Source organism: Cydia splendana, chromosome 1, assembly GCF_910591565.1.
Source record: "Cydia splendana chromosome 1, ilCydSple1.2, whole genome shotgun sequence".
NCBI classification, from domain to species: domain Eukaryota; kingdom Metazoa; phylum Arthropoda; class Insecta; order Lepidoptera; family Tortricidae; genus Cydia; species Cydia splendana.
In genome coordinates, this window is record NC_085960.1 from 31,128,966 (window position 1) to 31,148,914 (window position 19,949).

The 19,949-nt window shown below is 44.0% G+C and overlaps 2 protein-coding genes across 2 annotated transcripts in view; one reads left to right on the forward strand and one right to left on the reverse strand.

Moving 5' to 3' along the window:
• The window catches only part of LOC134793230 (lysine-specific demethylase 5-like), a 317,932-nt gene that overhangs the window by 11,928 nt on the left and 286,055 nt on the right, over positions 1-19,949 (forward strand). The window lies entirely within an intron of this gene.
• LOC134793376 (synaptic vesicle 2-related protein) lies at positions 184-17,724 on the reverse strand. The gene is made up of 13 exons (XM_063764946.1): positions 17,373-17,724; positions 16,055-16,214; positions 15,445-15,541; positions 14,395-14,519; positions 13,672-13,735; positions 13,260-13,385; positions 12,844-12,915; positions 12,248-12,387; positions 10,903-11,063; positions 9,861-9,969; positions 2,879-2,963; positions 941-1,030; positions 184-322 (listed from the first exon to the last, which is right to left on the reverse strand). The coding sequence occupies exons 1-13, from the start codon at positions 17,497-17,499 to the stop codon at positions 185-187; spliced, it is 1,494 nt and encodes a 497-aa protein (XP_063621016.1). The 5' UTR covers positions 17,500-17,724; the 3' UTR covers position 184.

Consider the following 19,949-nt stretch of genomic DNA (forward strand, 5'->3'; position numbering starts at 1 on the left):
ATGGGTAGGAGCAGGCAGGCGGCGGCGGCCAGCACGGCGGCGGCCGCGTACACGCCCGTCGCTAACGCTATTGAGTTGTTCAGTAATACTTGAATACTTCCTAGATCTAGGCAACTAGCCTCGTGTAGCCTAGGTTGCGTATGAGTGCTTAGAGGGCTGAAGGGTTTCGGAATGTAAACAGACCTTAAGTAGTGGCGTTGACGGACTCGCGCATCTCCCGGCCCTTGGTCTCGATGGGTAGGAGCAGGCAGGCGGCGGCGGCCAGCACGGCGGCGGCCGCGTACACGCCCGTCGCTAACGCTATCGAGTTTTTTAGCAGCACCTGGAAACATATGTTAAAAAACCAGGTTAAATAATTTTACAGTATCTAATCTAATCGAATTTAGACTGTTGTGAGTCATACTGACATTTAAATATTTTTACTGTTTAACTCACGTGTTTTAAGCCCGTCACGCGATATGTTTCGGTGAATTTTCAATAGTATAGTGCCGATGCCCGATAGTAATGTTTCAAGACTTTCAACCAAAGATATGCTGAGCATCAATTCGCGATACCCGCGCGCCGCGTACTGCCGAAACATGTCGCGCGAGTAACTAAAATCACATTCTGAGTTAAACCGTAAAATTAAAGCACAGGGCGGACACGCCATACATCAAAAATCATTTGCGTTTATATGTGTGCGCGGCATGTCTGTACACACGTCATTGTGTATGTGTGGGTAAGTCGTTTTACTGAGAGGACGCCAGAAGTCCGCCAGATTCATGTCGCGGCCAGTCGGGCGAGGTAATGCGAGTCGGGGCGGGGCGGTGCGTGGCCGTTCTGTATGATAATACTATTACTTATTCTGTGATTAAAGTAACTGTAGGTACAGTAATTTTATGCAATGACGCCATATAGTTGTGGACCTTATTATTATGATACAAGGGTTAAATTAGCGCACCTGCGCGACGTACGGCGTGATCATGGCGCCGAGCCGCGCCACGCCGCTGCAGGCGCCTACGGCCGTCGATCTCAGCGCTGTGGGGTACACCTGCAAGCGACCACTTACTGTAATCCCTGTCCAACACTCGTACACCCTTATTAATAAACGCGCTACAAACCTCAATTAGCTAATAATCGTTTGTCCTTATCTGTTTCTGACTTATGTATTTAAAAGAAAGGGATAAAACATAATTTAACTAAATCAGTCCCGTACAGTTTTATGAAAAGGAGGGTTAGACTGGCACAATGCCGATTTAAGGTCGATAGTCAATCAAATATGAAATTTAATTAATTCGATTAATCATCCATCGTATAATAATCATAAGATAGCCATATATTCATAGTAGTTATAATTAAGGCAAGGACCGCACAGTCGTCATCAGATATATCGGATCGGCCAAGGTGCTCAGAAATATCTGAACACGCACGCTAACGCATTAACAATAGAGGCGTGTTCAGATGTTTGTGAGCACCTTGGCTGCTTACAACATTAACATTACATTATTTTGCGATGCAAAAGAGGTAAATTGCAGGCCCGTTAAGCATGAAATAAACTTGCTATTTTGCGATACATGCCTATGATAGGCCAGGGGCCGATTGCATAACAAACTACAACTAATATTACAAGCGGAACTCCTTATTTAATAAGTGAAATTAGAAAAGGAGTTCCGCTTGTAATATTAGTTGTAGTTTGTTATGCAATCGGCCCCAGGTCGTAAAAACGTGACTTGACCGTGAGTCTTTACATTTTCATGATATTTCTGGTTATTTGGTACATAATAATAATAATAGAGGTGACTGATACCTCTACTATAGTCTGTATCTTTAGGTATTTAAATAAAAGCATGGTATAATAATATACTCCGCCTGGTACTCTATTCCGAGATTCGCGTATGACCTAACTGACACGGGCCTACGTCATCATGCTGTTTACAGGTTCTCAAACTTTGAAATGTGGGAGAATTTTAACGAACGGTGAAAATTATTTTAACGGCATTAATTTTAAGTTATTCATGTAGAAACATAGTAAAATAAAACAAATCTAATGTATTAAATTAACCTTATTTATCTATACAAGACAAACGTTTGAAAAACTAATTCACAGTTACACATTAATTACCAAGCTTACGGCGTGAAAAGTTTGGAAAACACTGCAACTGCTGACACTGAGCGAGCAGGAAATAACAATTAACACGCGTTCGACAAGGATGACGGTCAGGGCATAAAGTTATCTAGATCCGAATTGTCAAATGTGACAGCGCTATCCTGTGTTGTCAGTAGTGTAAACAGAATTACCCGAACGTCTGAAATTTCTGTCGTGAATCGGAAGATATTGCTAACGAATAATTAAAAATGACGTGTTATTGTAAAATTTAAGATAAAATACATATAAATGAAAATTATAAAATTATAAAGAAATATTTTAACTTATTAACCATAGGTATAATGTACCCATGTAACATGTTATGTTGAAATAAAGTGGCAATGTTATTGTGACGTAGGCCCGTGTCACTCTGGGAATAGAAGACCATGTTTTATTAGACCATGAATAAAAGTAAATAAACAATTTGTACATTTTCGGGTAGTTGTAACATTTATTGGTTAACCGACCAAATACAAAACCGCCTGGACCAGTCACTGAACGACCTGACTTTAACCTACATTATTTGATCGTGTTATGTTTTCTTCTACCCTCAACTGGCTTAAGGAGCCATTTGTAGGGTAGATTTTGTTTACTTTTATTTAAATACCTAAAGACACAGAGTATATACAACCGAAATTGTGAATATATAAAATGTGTCTAAAGAAACTCAGGAGCAAAACCGCTCTATTATTGACCCCTCTTGTTTCCACTTAGCTCGCGTGAAATAATTAGACTACAATAATTGCTGCTTACCTCTGGTGTATAAACGTAAGCGGCTTGAAACAGCCCGGCGATGATGCCACGCGCCAAGAACAGAATACATGTCAGAAATACGCGGCTGAAACGTGAAAGAACAATTTCAATTAATTTCAAACAAAAAGCTTAATACATTAGAGTTTGTATGATCTAAATTCCGAAGCAAAGAAATGTGACCATTAATTAATTCACTCAACAATTTTTAGTTTCCTTGAAAGTAAGCATTACACTAGAACTATTTAAATGTATCCTAAGTAAGGGGAGCCAACCTCAAAAGGCGGCATCGTTTATTACATGAGAAAATACGTCAGTAAATCTTATTGATACGAATAGACTAACATGTTACTATCTAACGGAATAACGAAGCAATATTATGTGTTCCGTATTCTACGTCAGAGGTCTTCATCGAGAGAGTAACGCCTCCGGTGTCCGATAGATGCCGCTAGCGTCTATGTAGTCGCTCCGCCCCACGCCGTGACGTAGTTCCGCTTCCCCTTCCTGCGAACTGTTGCTCGCTTTCCGCGACTCGCCGCCATGACGCATTGTTTCGTCGACCGTCTTGTCCGATGGTCCGCAAATTTTTTTTTGCGTACATTTTTGCAGCATGGTGCTTTAAAATTTCCGAACCAAAGCTTGTTCCATTAAATAGTAAGATATAGCAGAGATCGCTATTATTAGTCTTTTGGCGATCCCGCGATCGAAAGTGTTTTTCGATTCTACCCACTTTTTATTTTTATTTTTCTGGCTAAATGAATTTTTACATACCATGCTGCTAAAATCGTTACCGTTAACAAGCCTGGGAGTACCTCGTGTTGTTAGTTGCGCATTGTAAATGCCTACTTTGACAGGCACGGTTCTCAGGCAGGTCGCGCATTTTCGAGATCGAAGTAGGAAGTGCGTCAGTAGTTTTTTTATCAACAAGTGGTAACTTAAGTCGCTCCGCGTTCGGAGAGGGAACGTGCGGTCATCGTGCCTGCGGCGGCCGGGACGGCGCCCGGGGCGGCGCGGAGGCGGAGGGCCTTCGCGCGCTGCTGTTGGGTGCCGCGCTTCAATAGGACTGATAAGGAGGTTTGGATTGTCTCGAACCATCCGGTGAGCCAGTTTAATGATATTCTAGTTTTATTTGGCGTTCAGAAGCGACGCGACAGGGAAGCCCCCGCCCGTGGCACCGGCGCCGCCGACTTTCTTCTGCTGTCGTCCGAGGTGACTCCGAGACGCCGCGACGCTGCGGGCCGGGGCCCGAGGTGTCGCGGGGCGGGCGCTTCCAGTCCGAGACTCCGAGAGAACACGCCCGCTCCTGTTGCTGCGGTCCGGCGCGGGTGGATTACACCTCTCGATCCCGTCCTGGCGCAAAGGTGAAGGCGGACCGCTCCTGAGTCCCGACTGCTCGAAGTGGAAGGAAGGTAAGTTACGTGGAAGCAGTGGAAACATTACAGTACAGCGGCGGTGCCGTTCGCCCGTCGGTTGCCGTCCGTCATAGCGTCGCTGGTGACCTACGCGCCGGTGGAGGCCACTACGATGACGCCGCCGAGGGCAACAGTGTCGCCGTGATGATGCGTACAACTACGAGCCAGCCGCCACGCGCACACTTCACCCCCCCGAACCAGCGGAGGACGCTACGATGGCGCTGCCCGCCACACGCATCGGCGCCTCCCGTGCAGGTAACGTCCGTCATGTGCACCGGCGCCTGTCGAGCTGGCCGCCACGATGGCGCCTCTCGCCTCACGTACCAGCGCCTCCCGAGCCGGCGGCGGCGGTCGCCACGATGGCGCCGCCCTCCTCACGGCTTTCGAGCTAGCTGCTACTATGGCGCCACCTGAGCCTAGCGGCGGCCGCCTCACGTACCAGTGCCTCCCGAGCTGGCCGCTACGATGGCGCCTCTCGCCTCACGCACCGGCGCCTCCCGAGCCGGCGGTGACGACCACCACGTTGGCGCCGCCCGCCACGATGGAGCCGCCCGCCTAACGCACCGGCGCCTCTCGAGCTGGCCGCCACTATGGCGCCTCTCGCCTCACACAACAGCGCCTCCCGAGCCTGGCGGCGGCCGCCTCACGCACTGGTGCTTCCCGAGCTGGCCGCCACGATGGCGCCTCTCGCCTCACGCACCGGCGCCTCCCTAGCCGGCGGCGGCGGCCGCCACGGTGGTGCCACTCGCCTCACGCGACAGCGCCTCTCGAGCGGGCCGCCATGATGGGTCCTCGCCTCACGCACCAGCGTCTCCTGAGCCAGTGGCGGCCGCCATGATAGCGCCGCCCGCCTCGCGCACCGGTGCCTCCCGAGCCGGCCGCCACGATGGCGCCTCTCGTCTCACGAACCGGCGCCTCTCGAGCCGGCCACCACGAGGCGCCTCTCACCTTATGCACCGGCGCCTCCCGAGCGGCGGCGGTTGCCATGATGGCGCCGACAATCACGCCGATGCTGCCCACCGATGCTGCAACTACGACGATGTCGTCCCTTGCAATGGAGCCCATGTTCTGTTCGCAAGAATACCACCGCGAACTTACCCGTCACCGATGCTGCCTACCAAGCTGACGCTGGCGCCACGGTATCAGTTTTGTCCTGTCCACATGGTCCCATTGAGGTACGCAGGCGCCTATAGTCATGGTGCCACAGCACGAACAGACCGCTAAACTCTTGGTTTCGGTTAAGGATGGCGACGGCAGACAAGGTAGTTAGGAGCCTCGTCCTAGCGTGACTCGACTGGCCGGAGTTGAAAGCGGTAAGATATGTCGATACCCAGAGGAAAATACGTCGCGTCCCTGGGCTTCATAAAGGTGCTGATCGACGAGGAGCCGTGCCGCTTCGGGGGTCCTACGACGTCTCGAGGCCAGCGAGCGATCCAACCGGAGAGCAGCTTTGCGACACGATCCTGTGCGACCGCTCACAACCGGTTGAAGGCATCGAAAAGGTCTGCAGTCCTCACATAATTATCTCTCTGCTGCCCGCGCTCTCCAGCTTAAGTTCCGTCTTACAAAGACGAACTCGTTCGCCAAGCCCCTAATAAACAAAATGGGACAAATAAACCCGCTGCGCCTGAACAAGCTTGAGTTTCCGGTGCTAAGAGAAAGGGGCCAAGAGGACTCCAGCAGTTTGCATCTGTCTGTCTTCGACTTTATCGAAACAGTTTTGTTACGCAAAGCGCCAAAATCGATTTTAGACTTGATTTCATCAGTTCGATTTCCTTAAAAGCATGCAGTACCATACCCCTATACTAGCTCAATATAGGCGTTTCTTCGGATAAAGCGAATTAGACCATCACGCTCCTAGACATCACGTGGGACACGCGGCACAGCACCCCGATTGAAAGTTTTCTTTTCGTGACATACAGGCCTGCCTTGCTGCCGAGTTTCTAGCAGAAATGAGACTCAATGCCTCCTGCTTAATAGTCTAAAATTCACAAACTTTAGTTCATGGAGGAAGGTGACACCTTCGCAGTCCCCAGCAACACTTCTGACAGCTGCCGAAAACCTCGTGCCACTTCCCTCCTCATATTATGCCTGCAGTCCGTTACAATCTCCAATAATGGTAGACAATGTACGAGGTAAGGCCCTTTCAGTGGAGAGTAATCGTTAACGGGCCGCATCTGCAGCGCTGACGACAGTAGTGTACTACAAACATACAACCGGACCGTTACAGTATACATAAAACGACGGCAACACTACATCCCTTCCGTTACTACGGCTGTCGCAAAAACTGCTGATGCCAGCAGATCGTCTACAAGTCGCGCTGGTTTCTTGCTACTTACCAGGTCGGTACAACTCCCGAGGGCGACGGTTTATCAAGAAGTCACTGCGCGCCAGAGGGGCAGCTGCGCCCAGAAGCCGCCGAGAATATCTTCGCCTGGTAGGCGCCCTGTTAGCCAGCCTCCGCTTTCGAGAGACCTCGCACTGTGCCACGGTATTTCTTAACAGACTCTTTGAACTGCTACCATGACGCGTTTGGCAGCTGCCGGTGATACGACTTGGCATGGATGTCTCCACCTCCCAGCCTAGTCTGTTTCCTGTGACGGCGTGATGAGGAGAACCTTCACGCAGCTGTGGTAAGCTTGCAATTTACTGGCGGTCCTAGTGAACACAACGTCAGACCGCCCTTCCTAACGAGTCAACGACCTTAAGAATCGAGGCGTAGCTCCTGTCAGATAGGTCAACACCGGGCTGGCGGGATCAGGAGTGACGTCCGCTTGATGTACCTACTGGCGTGACTGGCGCATGCATGCAACATGCCAAGGGCTAACGCTACGTAGCAAACGAGACGCACCTGTCAGTGTCTCACTAATATGGAAGAGTGATAAAGAGACAGAAAGAAACTCAAGTGATCGTCCGGGGGATGCTCCCGGTACTGAGTTTGTATGGCGAGAACCGGGTATTCCCGGTTCCGGTACTGTGTTTATATACAAAACCAGTACCGGGAGCACTCCTTAGATCGTCCCCTTGTCTAGGCCGCCTGTACGCCCACAATGTAGAAATGGTCTTCATGGTGCATCAAAATTAAGATTGATTGCCAGGTACCTCTAATATCCAGTGAAGTAACGAGCTATCTCAGACATCTATTTCTATTGTCCATGTTAGCTTTCAGAACGACACTTGTTCATAAGCCTATCGGACACTATGCCTTCTTCCAAGGCTATTAATAGCGAGACCAGCGCCTCCCAAACCACCAACTTGGGACGCGAGAAATCTAATAAAAATTATTTGCCCTAACTTGAATAGCCCTACAACGTACCTATATAGAAGAGCTGCCGCACTTTTACTGTTAGCATCAGGCCGCAGGGTCAATGACCTTACTCTACTACTTTGTAGCCCGGGCAATTGCATAGATAACTTTCGCGCTATTATTTTGCGTCCGAAATTCGGCTCTAAACCAGATAACGTGTCTTACCGACTGGACTCTTAGAAGCTCCGGAATAAAGTATAGACCCAGTAAGTAGGTAGTCTGGGTACGTCAATTTGTGAGAATTACACAAAATGTTAGGGGACACTGCGCCTATTTCTTCCAGCCACAGTCTCATCCAAGCCGGCCTCGCCTATTACGATTGCTTTCGATCCACGATGTACTTAATCACTAAATTGGCTGGAAAACTATCCAATTAGCTTAAGTTAATTGGAAACATGACTTTTTCTTTAGACGATTCTATCGCCGAGATTCTGCGGATAGGATGCGATTTCGAATGAGAAATCTCTCAAACCAGTTTAACGTCAGATTGGAACCTGGGATTACAATTTAAATTCTCTTTTTCCTGTAATGTATCATTATAACGAGTCACTGTGATTTCATGGGTTGCAATAAGGCGTATATATTTATTCTTTCTCTGAATTCCATGACAGTAGGTGTAGCCCTAACGCTTGCGCGCCCGCTGACTCGCCACCAGGAGATAATAAACAGGTCTCAATGAAGACCTCTGACGTAGAATACGGAACACATAATATAAAAATTTTACCTTCCAATAAAATTGTTATTATGTTTCCTTCTACGTCAGAGGTCTGAGTAATGCCTTCCTGGCAGGCTACTAGGCTACTTTTATGCCAACGGTACTTCTCCTCAACAATGCGTCATGGCGGCGAGTCGCGGAAAGCGAGCAACAGTTCGCAGGAAGGGGAAGCGGAACTACGTCACGGCGTGGGGCGGAGCGACTACATAGACGCTAGCGGCATCTATCGGACACCGGAGGCGTTACTCTCTCGATGAAGACCTCTGACGTAGAAGGAAACATAATAACAATTTTATTGGAAGGTAAAATTTTTATATTATTAATATCAAAATAGTTTTAACACATTCATTGCCAACCAGGCAAACAAGACATCCGCGCCAGGCCACAACAAGGCAGTAATACCACGATCGGGTCGTCCGGCCTGGGAACGAAATCATAAAATCAGGGATTTTGCGGATGCAGATTTTTTGACATCCACGGATGCGGATGCGGATATTTAAAGCCTCACATCCGCGGATGAGGATGTCAAGATTTGGTACTTAAAAAACGTCAAATATTACATTTTTATAGTTCGTTTTTTTAGCATTAGAAAGAACTTAAAAGAAGGTAAGCGATTTTGACATGACTTTTAATTGAAGAACGCTTTTTAAAAATCAAAAACTATTACTTATGAAAGCAGAAGAATATAAATGATCGTATTAGATTCATAATTGTTACATATTTGCCGTAACTTATTTTTAAAATGTGTTTTTCAATTAAAAGACACATCAAGATTGTTTACTTTATTTCTAATGCTAAAAAAACGAACTATAGTAATTTTTATTAAAAAAAACCGGTCAAGTGCGAGTCGGACTCGCGTTCCAAGGGTTCCGTACATAAGTCCGACTCACGCTTGACTGCACATTTTTCATAGGTTTTCCTGTCATCTATAGGTAAAGTGCTATTTTGTGTATTTTTTTCAAAATTTTAGGCCCAGTAGTTTCAGAGATAAAGGGGGGAATGGTCGGACAGACAGACTGACGCACGAGTGATCCTATAAGGGTTCCGTTGTTCCTTTTGAGGTACGGAACCCTAAAAAGGAAACGTTTAGTATTTGAGCAAGAATATAGGTGCGTTTTATTTAATAAACAGTAACTTGGCCGACTTTTCGGGATCTAGACGATTTCGTTATATATAATGACGAAATTACCTAGCACTTACGGCGCCGCTAAGACGTTCCTGTTACCGACTTGGTCAACATCCGTATCCGCATGAGCTCCGCATCGATTTTATGCGGTTGCGGATGCAGATGCGGATGTTGAACATAATGCGGATGTTCCGCGGATGCGGATGCGAATATTCGCAACATCCCTGCATAAAATACCCGATAGTCGGGTTTTCGGCACTGAATGTGTTAAGGCTCTGGCCTTCTTACACACCGGCTGCGTGTGGGTAGGGTAGGCCTACACGTCACGCAAGCGGTGTACCGTCTCTCATAAGAATATGTACATATATTACGTCTACGCACACGCACCCGGTGTGCACAGGCCTTTAGACAGCACCACAACTTACTTCTCATTGTAGATCAGCATACAAACGCAGACGGAGAATATGATGAACTGTGAGGCCATGGTCTTCTTCCGGCCGAACTTCTCGATAATGAATATGGTTGCGAAGATGCCTAAAAAAATTTAAAGTTGAAATATAACATAATATTATGTTTCGCCGACAAAGTACTTAGGTGTATCGAATTCAATCGATCGCTCAATTGCCGCAATATATCCAAAATCGCATGCAATTTGTTACAAGGTGTATGGAGCTCTATAGTCTAACTCCTCAGGGTGTGTAGCCAAGATGCCAACCGAACGATACGGTACTCTCTCTATTCCACATTAGTGCGATTTCGTTATAGTATAAATTATCTCAGATGACTTTTTCGGGCTCGGGTGCTAATCCGTTAAACAAAAGCCTTTGTTTCTTTTAAGAGCGCTCTACAGCACGTGCCAAAGCAACCATTTCGTTTAAAAAGCAACTATCGTGATAGTATTAAGGTTCAAATTCATGGGACAGCTCGTTCAGAGAACAATCAGGGTGGTCTTGTTTTTGGAGATTACAAAACGTCTTATCTCCGTTATGGGCTGTTTTATGAATATGAACCATATAAATAGAATGGTAAGTTTGCTTTTTAAACGGGCTTGTTCCCGTTACTTATGTCGGGGCTATTAGCAGTAAGTAGTGTAACCACTGCATAAAGGAAACAATACCTTTTGTTCAACAGATTAGGGTCGGAGCCCGAAAAAATCACCTGAGATAATTCATACTATAGTTACGGAGCGTAAACAATGGGCATCTTGGTTACGCACCCAGAGCTCGCGTTCGAAATATTTAATGTAAAGTGTCATTCTATGGAACTTGCTAACTATGTAAACTAACCGCCACATTGAAATTGTCTCTGAATGATGAATTTACTAGTGACTTTTGTTTACATAGTTAGCAAGTTCCATAGAATGACACTTTAATGAGTTTAGTCAATACCTATTTATTTTCAAGTCAAAATGGATTGATGAAATACCTACTTCGGATAAAATAATGATGAGATAAAGGAAATAAGTACCTGGGAACTCAGCAAGCGTAGTCCACAATAAATCCATGTAGTCTGTGGTCTGTAGAGGTCGGCAGTCGGCTGCGCAGGGCTCTAAGGAGCCGCCGGGTTCAGTTTCGAAGAGTTCCGTAGTCATCAGCACGAGGCCGTAGTAGCAGAATGCGCAGGACATCCTGATAAAGTAAATAGATTTCAATGAATCGCTCGCATCGTTTTTTCATGGCTAGTTATTTCTTACAACGGAGTTATTTTTAAAGCTACTCGAATATATCTAAACTCAAGTTAGACGACATCACTACACCTTATATTATAAAATTTATAAAACAAAGTCCCTCGTCGCTTCTGTCTGTATATTCGCGATAAACTCAAAAACTACTGAATGGATTTTCATGCCGTTTTCAATTTTCACCAATCGTTAGAGTGATTCTTGAGGAAGGTTTAAGTGTATAATTTGTTAACCCGTGCGAAGCCGGAGCGGGTCGATAGTTACGAAATAAAACCCACAGCAACAGAGAGGAGCAGATATTTGAGCCGCCCCCGTTGTCCTATACCCACTGAGTCGTCGCACACCAGTCGTGCTAACAACATCGGTCGTCTGTTGTCTGCCGCTAACATTAATTAACAAGTAATTACCATATAAACCACAGCAGTAAGCTAGTCGCTCTCAGATGCGGTATGAGCAGATGTTTGAGCCGCCCCCGTTGTCCTATACCCACCGAGTCGTCGCACACCAGTCGTCCTAACAACATCGGTCGTCCGTTGTCTGCCGCTAACATTAATATAACAAGTATTTACCATATAAACCACAGCAGTAAGCTAGTCGCTCTCAGATGCGGTATGAGCAGATGTTTGAGCCGCCCCCGTTGTCCTATACCCACTGAGTCGTCGCACACCAGTCGTCCTAACAACATGGGTCGTCCGTTGTCTGCCGCTAACATTAATATAACAAGTATTTACCATATAAACCACAGCAGTAAGCTAGTCGCTCTCAGATGCGGTATGAGCAGATGTTTGAGCCGTCCCCGTTGTCCTATACCCACCGAGTCGTCGCACACCAGTCGTCCTAACAACAACGGTCGTCCGTTGTCTGCCGCTAACATTAATTAACAAGTAATTACCATATAAACCACAGCAGTAAGCTAGTCTCAGATGCGGTATGAGCAGATATTTGAGCCGTCCCCGTTGTCCTATACTACTATATAAACCACAGCAGTAAGTAGTCACTCTCAGATGCGGTATGAGCAGATGTTTGAGCCGTCCCCGTTGTCCTATACCAACTGAGTCGTCGCACACCAGTCGTCCTAACAACATTGGTCGTCCGTTGTCTGCCGCTAACATTAATATAGCAACTATTTACCATATAAACCACAGCAGTAAGCTAGTCGCTCTCAGATGCGGTATGAGCAGATGTTTGAGCCGTCCCCGTTGTCCTATACCCACTGAGTCGTCGCACACCAGTCGTCCTAACAACATGGGTCGTCCGTTGTCTGCCGCTATCTAAAATTTATAAAAAATATGATTAGTTAATGTGATGATAAGTTGTTACGACAAAATATGTAGGTCAAATTACCTAGCTTTGGCTGCAATGTGACTAGGCCGGGGCTATTCATAAATTACGTCATTTCAAATGGGGGAGGGGGGGTCTGGACATCGGATGATGGTAGCATGACGTAGGAGGAAACGGGGTCATTCGAAGCATGATTTTTTGGATGATTGTAGGGGGGGGGGGGGGGGGGGGGTCAAAACTCGTCAAAAATAGATGACGTAATTTATGAACAGCTCCTTATATGTATAGTCTGTCAAGCCATTTTCATCAGTAGGTAGGAAAAAGCTGCAATTAAAAAAAAAGTAGGCGCGAAGGGTTATTGTATCATACAAAATTTGAATTTCCCGTCTTTTTCTACTGATAAAGTTGTTTGACAGACTATATATGTATTGCTATGAATATATTACCTGTTCCAGCGTGGATAGTGCTTTGTCCGGTTGCCCGCTAGCGACGTGAAACCTCGCCGATTCCGGCAGCCACTGAAACGAAACAAACAAACTCGTAGAACACGAAAACTCTCTACAATCGGACTAAGCTGACTCTGCGTGCCATTTGCAATCTCTAACAAATACAAATACTCTAAACAAATTTAGTTCAAGCTGAAAAATGACCGGCGCTGCAAGGCCAGTGTCAAGATAATATACATATAATTCCATAGAAGGAAGGAATTGTACCTCATAGGCCGACTGAGAAAATCATATGACATTGTTCAGATTTTTTTTAGATTTGAATGGCATAGTTTTTTCAGACTGCACTCACTATAAGAGAACATATTCCGTCATTAAGTCTACCTTCTCAACACATAGTGTGTATAAAGACTTACCGGGCATATGAGAGCGAATATCAGCAGTGGTATAGTGGAGAGAGCCAGTAACCAGTGGAAGCCCAGGGTCGGCATCACCACCAGCGCCAGCGCCACCTCCAAACAAGCTCCCAGCGCCCAGAAACACTACAAAAAAGTTTGGGGCCATTATTGTTATAAATGTTATAATGATTTGGGGGCCGATTTTTGAATTTCGAGCGCTCGATTTCGTTACTCGAAAATCTGTGCAAAACGACGAATTAATATTTTTGAAATATAAGCAATAGAAATTGGGAATCTAGTGGTATTGACCATTCGTGGTGGAGATATATTGAAGGGAGCCACACGACCTCGAGCGTTAAAAATTAAAAAAATCGGTCCCCAGGTCTTCAATAAGATTAGATGAGAAAGTATAAGGTTAGAAGAAGCTTACATCAAGTAGGACGACGCATTTAGCTCTCTGCTTCGTGGGCAGAAACTCTGCGTACAATGTGACACTGAAAGACAAAAAAATCACATTACTTAAACAAAAAAAGAAATGATGAGCATGCTAGTCAAATTTCAATGGTTTAATAATGGCGTTACATTAAAGACCAAACCACACCAGACGCCTAAGGGAGTTTTTATTACCTACATATAATTTGTTACATTAGGTACCCATTTTAAGAACATCTGTAATACCATGGTTTGCGAAAAGGTTAAATTATTATGATTATCATGTAATACAGCTATGGCTTACTTCGTAGATAGGCACTTGTCGTGGAAAAGTGTCATAAAGGGGCCAGGTTTTGAAACAGCTATTTGCATAATTTCGGTAGTTTCGGAGCCAATATTGAACGAGTATAATTTTTGCAAGTGACGGGAAATTAGTGTTCTCACTAAAAAAATGTCGTACAAAATTCGTTGCGAAGCTACCAAAATAACGCAAGTGGCTTTTTCAAAATCATGCTCCTTTATGTCAATTTCCCCCTACGCCAATTGTTATATTACAATTTGGAATTATAGCTATACTCACTGGCAGCCATTGGCGAAACCCACAAGACCTCCAAAAATTAATAGCCCGAAGAAGTTAGGAGGTACCGCGCTCAACAGTTTATAGTAGAACAACAGAATTCACATAAACTCATATGAACTTGTTGAATGAATATATACTTACGACTGTGGCACACAGCCAATGGCGAAGCCCACAAGGCCTCTTAAAAAGAGTAGCCAGAGGAAGTTCGGGGCTATGGCGCTTAGAAGCCCGTAGTAGAACAGCAGGACTCCGCACATGCTTAGAGCCTGTCAATAAAAAAAGGCATTTAACTAAAAACGATTTGACAAATTTACCTTGTTTACAAATTATCGACGTGTAAAAGTATCGACGAAAAATTGTACAAACTACGGTGTTGTGAGGCCTGTGTGAAGCTGTTAAAAAGATCTATCGTCATTATTACACGATACATAACTCATACGTGATTTGGTAAAGCGATTGAAGTCTTAACTTTTTGAACGTAAAAGACGCACACAGCTCACACGGTTACTTTCCATAAGGTTTACAATGTCGCTTGATATATATAACAGGCGTTGCGTTCAATGGGTTTAATTTAAATCCAAATCAATATATTTTTCAATATTTTGTCATCAAACTTTATATACAAACACTATGTAACTGCGTGTAATTCTATATAAGGGGCTGTCCATAAATTACGTCATCTATTTGTGACGATTTTTGTGTGAATCCTAAAATCATCCAAAAATCATGCTTAGAATGACCCCGTTTCTTCCTACGTCCTACGTCATGCTACCATCATCCGATGTCCAGACCCCCCCCCCCCCCCCCCCCCCCAATTTGAAATGACGTAATTTAAGCCCCTATGCTGTCTTCCATGCCACTGAGGCATGGAAGACAGCATTTAACCCTTTGAACGCCAAGCTAGGCGTGGCTCACTCCGCGATTTCGTCGCTTTGCTATAGGTAGCTAAAAGTACATCCGTTCCACACCAATTTTTGGTGGCTAGCCATAAGCCGCGCGTGGCGCTGTCGCCACCTAGCGGCCATGCCTGTCCTGATCGTAACAGACGCGTTTTGTTAGAGGGTGAGTCTTCTGTACCTAGTACTATTATTTATTCTGTGGCCATGCCTATTGAAAGTTGATTGGGCTGTAGCCGCGCGCGTCATATGACGTATTTAGCAGTCAAAGGGTTGAGCAAGCAAACATGCTTACCGTTTTTCGTCCATAGCGGTCGCTGATGTTGCCCCAGAATGTAGAACTTAGCATCATGCCTAGGAACACCACTGTGGTTGTTAAAGCTTGCTGGTATCTGGTAAAACAAACAGATCATAATAGTACTACGCCCACACTGTTAATGTACATTGGTGGACCTTATGCCTTTTGAAATAAGGCCCACCGATGTACAGTTAGGAGTGTTGCTGTTTGTACATAATGATAATTTACATTAAAACTGTGAAAGTGTAAATAAACTTCTCACAGTTTATAAGTAAATTATCTTCAAAGTAATAAAATAGCCATGTGATTGGGATTTTATTTTTCATAGAGCCAGTGGAACAATATTTTACGTTTATTTAATAAAAGAGTAAATCCATCCAATTACCTATATAGTCTAGTACTACTGCGTCTACTACTATGGTTGACAAGTACAATGCCTAATAATGTTCTTTTTGGTTTTGTATGACTTTTTCTTCCTTTTATGAATATGTTTTGGCTTAGAACTGCAACATTCAAATATATATGCCTGAATGAAGATATTCAAGTTAGTTTTTATATAGAAACCACCATTGTGTGCAGTAAATGGTTGGGCTATTAAGACACATACTTGCTTATATTCCATTCACAATGCAGGGCAGGCGAGAGTATGCTCAGGATGGTCATCTCCATGGAGTCCGCCATCCAGCATAGACCTGTGCAGAGCGACAGCTTCACTTGGAACCAGCCAAAGCCCAGGGCGTTCACAGCCTGCGTTACAGTGAATGTATCTGGAATTAAATAACATAAGCTTTTCTTTACTTCAGCGCTGGAAGCCTGGCCGTAACAGCAAACAACTTTTAATCCACAGATTTGCAGGTTCAAACCCTGGGTCATACCAATGAGGTTTTCCAAACGGTGAAGGAAAGTGTCACGAGGAAACAGGACTAATCCCAATAAGGCCTAGTTATCTCTCTGGGTTAGAAGGTCAGATGGCAGTCGCTTTCGTAAAAACTAGTGTGTCGGTACACACTAGTTTTTAAGAAAGCGGTCAATTCTTGGGATTAGTTGACAAGCTGACCCCAGGCTCCCATGAGCATGAGACAAAAAGCCAGGACAATGAAGGGTGGGTGATGATACTGATGATGCTGCTTTTATCAATTAAATTTGTTTATAAATTTATTATTTATCTGAATGTGAAAGGAATGAAAGATACCAAGCCCTAAACTCAAGAGAAACACCAAAAAGTTTGTGTTAACGAGTTTTTGTCTTACTGATATTGACTTAGAGAGGTAAATGAAATATAAAGGTAATAAAATATGGAGTTATTGGTGTTTTACTCCAAAAATTGAACCGAATAGCCCCACTTTACGGTACCTATAGATTTTTATGCATCAGGAAATTTACAGGAGGGTTTGGACTATAGTTCACACACTAGCTCAACATTAATTGGGGTCTTTACACCTTGTGCAGGTGTATTGCAGGTTTCCTCACAATAAATATCAAATGATACTTAAATGTAAATTCCAAGAAACTCATTGCTACAAACTGGATGTGAATAGAATTCTAAAGACAGAATTACCCAAAAGTTATGTTATTTTAGTGCAAACAGAATATAAAATAGATGTTTGTGATTAATATTTATCAAATATGTTTTAATAGAATAAAAAAGTACAGATGTAAGAATGGATGTAGCATTTCTAGGGTCCTGTAACAATATATATATATATACCTATTTGTCCTCCAATGAACTAAAATTCTGATAAAGAAATTGAATTCACAGCTGAAATAAAATAAATCAAGAACTTTGATGGCTTTATTAACAATTTAGACATAACATTTCTTTTAAGAATTTTATTTTCATGCTCAGCGTCATTAACAATCATTACACGCATTCCGGACAGCGTCTGACGTAGTAAAACAATAAATAATAACAGAATACCACATACCATCGGGGACAACCGTCACCGAAGCCATTTCGATTTCCTGGGGCGCAGGCATCGGCATCGGCGGCGGACCAGGCCGCGGCCCCACCGCATTGTCATCCAAATCTTGATATCCTTTAGCACGACGCATCTTTCACATTCAACAAACACAAACAGTTAAAATCTACGTGGACACTTCGGAATAACGGGAGAAAGAGCGGTTGTTTTATTCTACAGCTAGGCAACTGCAAATCTTTCAGTATTCGTAATATTAGTATGCAAAATGTATTATTGTCGGAATGAACTCTCTTAATTTATTACATTTTTAACGATTTGTGATTGTTACAAATAGAAACAAACTTTCGAGTTTCTTCACCAACTTGCGAAAGTTTTTGTGGCGATGACAGTTTGACGTCAACGTCAATATGACAGTTGGTAGCTGCCAAATGAGTTCCGAATTGGATGTAAAATTAAAATACAAATGTAGAAGAAATTAGCTTGACAAAATAAAATAATTCAATTAAAAGCGATAACGCTTGATTTTATAGGTAAATATTAAAAAATATACTGAAATCCGTACATGACAATAACAGCTTTTGTCTCTTTCTAACACTTACCAAACCAAGAGATGCTGGCCATTACACATCAAAAACTTTAAAAATGCCACGTAAAATAAAAATAAAAACATTTTTTTTATTTACTAGCCAGCCTTACATTGATGACATCAAAAAGGCGGCAAATGATGGATATTTGGATATTTTTAAAATGTTATAAGTACTCAAAATCACGAGCTCTTTAGATCCTTATGGGAAAAAGAAAGTGTCGCAAGATTTTTTTTCATTCCATTGCCATATTTTCATTGACTTTGTATGAGGGTAACGGAATGGAAGTAACGAAAAACGTTACTTCCCTTTACTTTATATCGTGCTTTATATTTATACTTACCTCTACCTTTCAAGAGTTTCAAGGCAATGTCAGTGTCACTTGTAAATATTTACTTAAATACCTACATTATTTGTTGATTAGAATAAATTAAAGGTATGTGGTTGTGGAGTGCAAGTCTTCTTCTCCTTCTTCCTCGCGTTATCGGCTTATGGGAGCCTGCTGGGGTCCGCTTGACAACTAATCCCAAGAATTGACGTAGGTAGTTTTTACGAAAGCGACTGCCATCTGACTTACCAACCCAGAGGGGAAACTATGCCTTATTGGGATTAGTCCGGTTTCCTCACGATGTTTTTTTCACCGAAAAGCAACTGGTAAATATTAAATGATATTTCGGGTAGGTACATAAGTTCCGAAAAACTCACTGGTACGAGCCGGGGTTTGAACCCGCGACCTCCGGATTGAAAGTCGCACGCTTTTACCGCTAGGTCACCAGCGCTTAGTGTAAGGCCTGAGTGGACGCTCGGAGCGGAGCGTTCGGCGGGGCGTGCAGCGTGGCGTCGGGCTCACAAGTGATTTGAGCAGCGTGCACTAAGGCCGCTCCTATACGTTTTCATTTGTTTAACATGCACGCCGCACGCCCAGCCCCGCTGCACGCTCAACTCGAGCGTCCACTCAGGCCTTACACTTATGTGGAATGCAAGTAAGAGAACAAATTAAAGTCCCGCATCATGTAGGTATATGAACATTTTAGGAGTGCAAAAGAGGCAAACTACAAAGCAAAAAACATGACCAGTCTTGAGTTTCATAGCGGCCACTAGCGGCCGCTTGAATGTACCAGAACGTAAGCTTAGCGGACTGGAAAAACGAAAAGTTGTACTTAGGAGATACAATGGGTGGTTTTTATACGCAATCACATAATTATTATTTCGGAATTCAATACTTCCAATGACACTTTAACATTATTCCGATTTTCGTCGCACTTTTGATATTATGACAGTTAATCTTGTACATTCCAGGCCTGTGGGTGTAATAAACATAAGTGCTGCGTAATAAAAGATCGAGGAGCGAAGCCGTCTGACAATCTTCACTAAGTAGTTAGTTCAAGAGGCGGTAGAAAAAGATTTGCAAGGTAAGTGTGATTACAATTCAGAACTATTTGCGGGTTGTTAGAGGCCTAAAGTACAATGTCTAACAAGAACAAAATGTCGTATCTAGTTAGTAGATCTGGGACTATTCTGGCTTATTATGACTGACACCACGCCTTATTTGGGACACTTTCCATCCAGATCCAGTTCCTTGTATCCACTTGATCAGTAATTCGGTGACAATGCAATATTAGGATAGTTATTAAGCTAGTCTGATGAAGATGACTATAGGAACTATGAAAGAAAACAACGTAATAAAAAAAGAACGTACTCCGTCTTAAAGGCCTGCAACGCACTTGCAGCCCCTCTGGTGTTGCTGGTGTCCATGGGTGATGGGTTCTCAGGTGATTCGTCTGTTCGTTGGCTTCCTAAAGGCCTGTGCACACCAGCTGCGTGTTCGTAGACGTGCACGTGCACGTTGTAATATGAGATCCTTATGAGCGACGGCACACCGCTTGCGTGACGTGTGCGTGCACGGTTCAAACATTTTTGGAGCACCCGTACCCTTTGGGGAACATATTTTTTTCTTTCGAAGCGATTATTTCCGGATATGCTTACTTTATCAAAAAAT